This window comes from Physcomitrium patens, chromosome 2 (genome assembly GCF_059467195.1).
Source record: "Physcomitrium patens ecotype Gransden chromosome 2, ASM5946719v1, whole genome shotgun sequence".
Taxonomy (NCBI): domain Eukaryota; kingdom Viridiplantae; phylum Streptophyta; class Bryopsida; order Funariales; family Funariaceae; genus Physcomitrium; species Physcomitrium patens.
In genome coordinates, this window is record NC_143411.1 from 5512158 (window position 1) to 5520314 (window position 8157).

General features: G+C 33.4%; 1 protein-coding gene across 1 annotated transcript; it reads left to right on the plus strand.

Moving 5' to 3' along the window:
• Positions 1–1129: 1129 nt before the first annotated feature.
• Positions 1130–3347, plus strand: LOC112276157 (GDP-mannose 3,5-epimerase 2). The gene is made up of 4 exons (XM_024507229.3): positions 1130–1637; positions 1859–1955; positions 2227–2356; positions 2515–3347. Exons 1-4 carry the CDS (start codon positions 1234–1236, stop codon positions 3012–3014), a joined length of 1131 nt encoding a protein of 376 aa, XP_024362997.1. The 5' UTR covers positions 1130–1233; the 3' UTR covers positions 3015–3347.
• Positions 3348–8157: the final 4810 nt, after the last annotated feature.

The following is an 8157-nucleotide window of genomic DNA, read 5'->3' on the forward strand; positions in this document are numbered from 1 at the left end:
CCAGCACCTCGGCCGTCAGCTACATTCCACATCAAGAGGAAAAAGGAAAAGAAACACAGAAAAGTAATGCCACACTGCGTGGTGATTCAAGTGGGAGAGAGAGAGAGAGGGAGTCCGAGATGGTCATTAACGAACAGCACAGTTTGCACCGCTTTGCACATGGCTGACTCACATTCCATCGTTTGTGGGGATCATTTCGTCGTTGGAGATTTCTTAGCAGGGGAGAGACTGAGAAGATTCCGCAGAGCATCTTCGTTACACGAGGAATCGGTTTCTTCAGGCGGTGTTTTGGGTCGTTAAAGCGACTTCGTGCACACATTCAACCCACTTGGATATAAAATTGAATGCGGTGGATTAGGAACTTATGAAATTTTATGTGGTCCAGCTGTTTTGATTGGACTTGAGATGCAAGTTTTGAGAGATCGTCTTTAATTCTCACGATCTTTTTTTTTACTTGTGCGAAGGAGACGTAGCAACTCCACACTAACCGTCGTTTGAAGTGCCTTGAACCACTGTGCTATCTTCTAAGGTTGCTGCAGAAGCGTTCGTTAAAGTTTTTAGAAGTTATTTTTATTTTTTCAAATGATGCTCCACACTAATTGAAGCAGCGTAGTAATGGTTTTCTATTCCCACGAGTGGAAAATGCTCAACTCAGCGACAGAAGACATGCAAGTCACGGCTCACAAATTGCGTTGGAAATGTTATATTTATTTATTTGAGTTTTATTAAAATGACGTCAGGTTCTAATAATTAAGCCAGAAGCATCAAGACAGGATCGGGAAAATTACGCAGGGGTAATACGCAAACAGTCCCTCACTGCGAGGAATTTCTAACCGTGGGACTCCTAACTAATTATACGTCCATCGGTCGGAAGCATCAACTTTCGGCCGGAAGGGGAAAAGTCTGAGTTTTACGGTCGCTGCCTAAAAAAGCGCACAAAAGCCTGCGAAACATTGGAGACAGCGACGGGATCTTCCGTTCAATCTTTAGGCCCCTGCGCTCCTCCACGTATATTAGAACCCCTCCGAGATAGCGTTCGGAGGAACAAACAATCTGGACCCTTCTTTGGCTATCCCCTTTTCGGCTACTTTAACTTCAAACTTTCCCTGGGAGTTTTGCCATTTGTCTCTGTGAAGAGAGTCTGGGTTTCGGAAGGTTTTTCGAAGTGATCGATTGAGGAGTCGGGAAGATCGTATCTGGTGTTGTTGCTTGTAGGAGAGTAGTTTGTTTGAGATGGCGAGTAATGGCAGCTTCGGTGACTACACGGCCACGAACTTGGACCGGGAAGAGTACTGGCCCTCCCAAAAGCTGAGAATTTCTATCACGGGAGCTGGTGGGTTTATTGCCTCGCACATCGCGCGTCGATTGAAGAGCGAGGGGCACTACATAATCGCCTCCGACTGGAAGAAGAATGAGCACATGAGTGAGGATATGTTCTGCGACGAGTTTCACCTCGTGGATCTGCGTGTCATGGACAATTGCATGAAGGTCACTAAGGGCGCTCATCATGTGTTCAACTTGGCTGCCGACATGGGTGGTATGGGCTTCATCCAGTCTAACCACGCCGTCATTATGTACAACAACACCATGATCAGTTTCAACATGCTCGAAGCCGCTCGCATCAACGGTGTTACCCGGTGCGCGCTCTCGCAGTGCTTTCTTTGCCATTACCAGTTCGATTTTCACTTCGTCTCTGCCATTAGTGGGAATTTTGTTTCTTTTATTCCTAATTGCGTTTGAAAGGAAGGGTTTCTTACCAGAGCAATTTGTTGTTCTGATGTGTGTAGGGTCGATTTATGTCTTTTTTGATATCACAAGTATGGAGTGGTAGCCTGAGTGGGTTTAGTGGATGTTTCAGGTTTTTCTATGCCTCAAGCGCGTGCATTTACCCTGAATTCAAGCAACTCGAAACTGATGTGAGCAGTTTGAAGGAGTCTGATGCGTGGCCCGCTCTGGTATAGTTTCTCTACCCTTAGTGGGAAGAACTTGTGGTCTATGATTGAAAGTCTACTCCTTTGGTGACCTTGAGGGATTCGCGTTGTTCGGGAAATTCGAGTGAGAGAAATAGTGATCGGCGACGCTCTCTGTGGGTTTGCAGTCTTGTTATTTAGGTGGCATTTCCGTAGCAGTCGCCACGCAGTTCTCTGTGGTGACCAGTGTCCGCGAACATCCATTGCTTTACATAATTTTTTTGGATTGGGCATTGATAAGTTACTTTTCTGGCAGCCCCAAGATGCTTACGGTCTTGAAAAGTTGGCCACCGAGGAGTTGTGCAAACATTACACGAAGGACTTTGGCATGGAGTGCCGCATTGGTCGCTTTCACAACATTTATGGCCCATACGGAACCTGGAAGGGTAAGTACAGGAGAGATTCGCCCATCATTATTCACTTTTTTAATCTCTTTAAACTTATCTCAAATCGAAGTATCATTAATGTAGTCAGATGTACTTGTGTTTTGCCTTGATTCTTTCTCGAGGGTTCTGAGTAACCATTGTTGAGCTTGCCTGTACAGGTGGGCGTGAGAAGGCACCCGCCGCCTTCTGCAGAAAGGCCTTGACAGCCACCGAGCATTTCGAGATGTGGGGCGATGGCAAGCAAACTCGCTCCTTCACCTTCATCGACGAGTGTGTAGAGGGCGTCTTGCGCTTGACGAAGTCCGACTTCCAAGAGCCTGTAAATATCGGTAGCGATGAGATGGTGAGCATGAACGAGATGGCCGAGATTGTGCTCAGCTTCGACAACAAGCAGCTCCCGATCAAGCACATTCCCGGACCCGAGGGAGTGCGGGGACGAAACTCTGATAACACTCTGATCAAGGAGAAGCTCGGCTGGGCTCCATCCATGCGACTCAGGGACGGACTCGCCATCACCTACAAGTGGATCAAGGAGCAGATTGAGAAGGAGAAGGAGTCCGGTGCAGACCTTGCATCCAAGTATGGATCTTCCAAGGTGGTCGGTACCCAAGCTCCAGTGCAGCTGGGCTCTTTGAGAGCTGCTGATGGCAAGGAGTAAACCAACTCAACTCAATTCCACAGGCTGGTTTAAAACAATCTGCATGATGTGACTGTGATTGTTGGGTTTTTTCTCCGTGTGAATTAGTTGTGTCGGTCGGTTGAGGTCGACTGTGAGACTCCACAGAATGAGGTCGCTTTGACTGTCTGAGTGTTTGCCGCAAGATGCCACCGGGTTTGACTATCCCTTGTTCAATTTTCCCCCTCACTCCCCCGCTCCCCTTGTGGTTTATAACCGAGCTGGAAGACCAGTGAAGCTTGGCTCCAGCCTAGATCAGTTAGAGTGTTTCAATGCAAGACATTCTTTCAATAATAAACAAAAAGAATAAAAGAACCTGATTGCAGGCGTCCATGTGACACTCACCTTTGATTAAACTCGTCAGTGGGTCAAGTTTTTTTCTTCTCATTTTGACAATGGTTCTGCGAAATTCTACCGAAGCTGGTGAAAATTCTGTTCATATTAGTATACCAGAAGTTCTTGTTAAAACCCCTAGTATCTTTGTTCGGTCAAATTTGAGTACTTCTAGCTATACGGACTTGGGTTGATGTTTTTACATGAGGGGTCAAAACTTGTAAGTAAGTAAATTGTAAAATTGAATCACATGCCCAGTTGCAAATAATTGCTTGTACATAACAGTAGATTAAAAATAATTTCCTGCAAATGACTAGAATGAAAATTCCATTATTTGTGTTAAATGTAAAATGAATAATTACGAAATGGAAAAAAAGGTGTATCCACAACGTTTGTAAAAACCAATGTATCATTTTAGTCTATAATGAAATCGACTAATCTATGATTGACACTCATCCATTGTCTAAAACTATCCTCTACAGTCTAGTCCTGGTCACAATTGTCATTGCAAGACACTTCATTGTACTTTCCTTTATTCCTGGAAAAGTCTCAAATTGAAACCTGGTACGTCCATCTCTTATCACACTGGATATGATAAACTGCTGTTACGTATTTGAGAATGTGTCTCCACAGTAAAGAATATTAAAGACTAGAAACAGATGAGTTTCAATTCCAATGTACTGTATGGTTTTTTTTTTTTATTATTTTAAATTTGAATGTTTTGGTGTGTGTGTGTGTGTATGTGTATATATATGTATATATATATATATAATTAAAATAAAGATAAAAATAAACAATTGCAGAACCCATTGGTTCTTAAGCTATACATAGATAATTTTGGATATTTATTTGATCAACTTGTTTATTTTTATTGAAGGTCTTTTACTTATTGAAATTTATTGAAGGTCTTTTACTTATATATATATATATATATATATATATATAGATATATATCTGTTTTTACAAAATTGCAGGTAATCTTAGAATGTTCATAATATTATATATATACATATATATATATTTTCATATACCATCAATAATATACTAAATAGAAATACATACTAATATTATGTAAAAACATAGAATTGATAGGTGAGATGTGTGTACAAAAAATATGCAATAAAAACATAGTAAGTGGCTTTACACAACACAAATGGTAGGATCCACTCCTTGATTCCATCATCACCATTAATGTACACCTTATCAACTTGTTTAATCATATTTTGTGGCAAAATATTATTAGGTGGCTTCTTACAAAGTTCTGAAGTTTTAATGTTATAAAATTCTAATTATGTTCTTGAGAATAACTTTTATATTGTTAAGCAGAGAATATATCATTTGATTTTTTTTTTGTTATAAATGAAAGTTTTGTTGGAAGAAAACAACCAAATCTAGTATTAAAAGAGTAATTTTTTTGAATTAAAGAGGACGATAGGCCATTTAGTGTTAAAAGAAAAGTAGGCATATGATATTGTTTTGATCAAAACAAGTTCTCTAACTACTACCAAAAAATTATAACTTTTCAATCTATGCAAAACCAATTTTAGAATTTTAATAAGATTAGAATGCATTTCAAATTGTAATTTATTTACTGTAAGCTTTTAGAAAAATCTAGCTAAAATTCTAAGTAGGATAATATTTTAGAAGCTACCAAATAAGTTCACTATAACAAGTATTGTTTTAATAAAACAACTTAAAGTGATATTTAGAGAAGATAACAACAATCTAACTAATGTAGATGTTGGATTTTGCATTGGTCTAGATTCTAAAAGATGGTAGAAACTATTTTTTTAGATTAATAAATCTTATAATAATAATAATAATAATAATAAATCTTAATAAACTATAACTACTTAGTTATTAAATGTAGATACTACCACAAATATAAGTGCAACATATAGATTCAACAGCTTTAAGTCTTCAAGCGAATAATTTAGATGAATTTACAATAATTTAAATAGGCTAATAAATAGAATTTTATAATAGTTAGCTACATATTGTACATAATAAGTTATAAGTTATAAATTATTGGCTTGCTTGATATCTTCTTTGATTGGGATCTTATGCATTTATTATTATTGGTTACATTATTGACTATTTTATATTAACTTTGAATAAGAAATTTTAAGAATGAGATTAAATAAATGGCTAGTGAGATCCTTGTATATGCACCAAATATGTGGTGCACAAGTTGGAAACTTGTTCTATGAATTAGATACATGTCTTGCAAGTTGGACATGTGACATATTGCCTATAAAGTATTGTCATATAACTCTTTAGTTAGATAGTATATACAAAAACAAGAGTAAGACCTATTTCACTCTAATCAATTAGTTTTATTGATTAGAGTGAAATAGGTCTTAAAACTAATCACTATAAGCAATTAGTTTTAAGAGTCTTTACTCTTCTTATCTTTGGCAACAACTATTCTAATTTCTTCTTATATATATATATATATATATATATATATATATATAATTTTTTTCTTTGATGTATATGCTACTTTTTTATATAATAAAAAAACATATACATATATTGTTTTTTGTAATACTTATCCTTGAAAGATATTTTGAACATAAGATGTTTTAAATCTATAAATAGTAGATAGAAGTCTATTGTAATGGCCTTCATAATATAAAATATTATTAAAATATCTATATTGAACTTGATTCTATTCTAAAAAATAGACAATTACTTCTTTAGTAACCTTGATATAAGATAATAAGCCAAAAGAAGTCATTACTAATAAAAAATTAATAGAAAGAATGCTTGGATTTTCTTCAATAGTTGGTTAGTTTCTTCCTTTGTTGCAATTAATGTAAGCTATATAAGTGGCATTGATACCTTTAAATCTACCTTTTTAATTTGATCAATTTCAAGCACTCATACTTTATTTGAATACCAAATATGGGAGAATTAGACATAATTAAATAAAACATATTCATTATTTTTTGCTCCAAAAAAATAAAACATTGTATACCATGTATACATAGTTGGCACAATTTGCTTTAAAGTTTGGCAAACTTTTTATTCATAGTCAATTGGTAAAGTTTATTTCTATCTAAGTTTTACCAATAATTATTGAAGTTGTCTATTCCACACATTATTTTGAACCATCATAGAATAATAATACTATTGAGAGTATTGAAAGTAATAGAATGATGTAACAAAGTTATTTAGAAATATGATGCCACAAATATGATTGACTTTATGGTAGTGGCTTCTAAGTCTAAAAAAACTACTACTATGGCTACAAGTAGCTTAATGAAGACATAAAAAAAATACTAGTAGTATGTTGTAATAATAATAGGAAAGGTCATATAAAAAATAAATTTTATTACTTAGAGATGAAGAAAAAAGATAAAATGTTGATAATTCCAATAAGAAAGATTAAAAAAAAAATCAAACATATAAGAATATATGGCTAAAAAGAAGCATCTATAATGATTAAATTTTAGAAAATTTAGCTATAATGAATAATATTACTTTCAATTCCAAATAAAGAAGCCATCTCTCTTAAGGAAAAAAAGTCTTTAAAAGCGAAGATGATTGTTCTTTAAGAAAAATTTAAGATTATGATATATTTAACTAAATTACTATATTTAGAGTCTAAATTTAATTTATATTATATTTTAGTTATTAAATTAGTATTTTAATTTTATATATTTATATTTATGATAAATATAAATAATTAATAAAAATAGTTATTATTTATATAAAAATGTGAGCCAATAATAGGACATTGGTAAATTTGATTGTGGATGAACAAGTAAATTGTATGCAAGCGAAGTCAAATTAGCCAAATTTGTTTTTTAATTTGAATGAGGTTGTTATAAATTATACTTCAATTTTGAGTTTAGCAGGTAGAAGTATAATTTTTAAAGATGCCACACATATATCAACTTATTAGATATTGTAAACATATATTTTTTTTACATTAAAATTAATTTCATTCACTTTCAAAATGATGAAAGTTTAAAAGATAAGATAGATTTATCTTCTTTTAATGTAGACCAAACAATGGCCAAACCATTTGTGGATAAAAATTTGGAAGTAATGGCTAAATTGCAAGTAGAACTTGATATGAAAGCAAATACAATTTTTGATGATAGCACATTCTTGACGTTTGAGCTTTTTATATCATTGGCCACCAAAGCCACTTATTTATTAAATATGGCTATTAGATCTATATAGAGATGTTGTCATATTATATTTATACACAATATATAAAAACTAGATAATAACTATGAAATAAATTAATATTTAGTTTGTATTTTTTAATTAAATAAAATATTTTAAAAAATAATTAGATATTATAAATAACTAATTAATTTAATCATAGATTAGAATAAAGATTAATAATAATATATTTAGAATATAAAAAAATATGGTTGTGTAATTCTTATTAGTAAGAAATGTCATAGTTGTTAAAAAAAATAAGTTTATAGATGAAAGTTTATATGATTTAGGATAACTAAATATTAGAGTATTTATTTAATTTGAAATTTGATGCATATATTTTTAATAGGTTTAAAGATAGGTGTAAATTTTTTTGTAGAAAAATAATTTTTAGTTTTTAAGAAATTGAGATTTAAAAAATAAAATAAAGTTATTAGATTATGAGTTTATAGAAAGAAGAATTGAGGCTTAGGAAATTAAACAACAATTTAGGGCTTATAGAGAGAGATGGATGATAAGATACTTGGATGGTATCTAAGGGGTTCTAGGTTCAAATTCCATGGTAGCATATAAAGAAAAGAAAAGAAAAGAAAAGAAAAATATATATATATAT

Coding starts and splice junctions, on each gene's coding strand:
- LOC112276157 (XM_024507229.3), top strand. CDS start 1,234: ATGGCGAGTAATGGCAGCTTCGGTGACTACACGGCCACGAACTTGGAC. Junction 1,638..1,858: donor CGCATCAACGGTGTTACCCG/GTGCGCGCTCTC, acceptor TGGATGTTTCAG/GTTTTTCTATGCCTCAAGCG. Junction 1,956..2,226: donor CTGATGCGTGGCCCGCTCTG/GTATAGTTTCTC, acceptor CTTTTCTGGCAG/CCCCAAGATGCTTACGGTCT.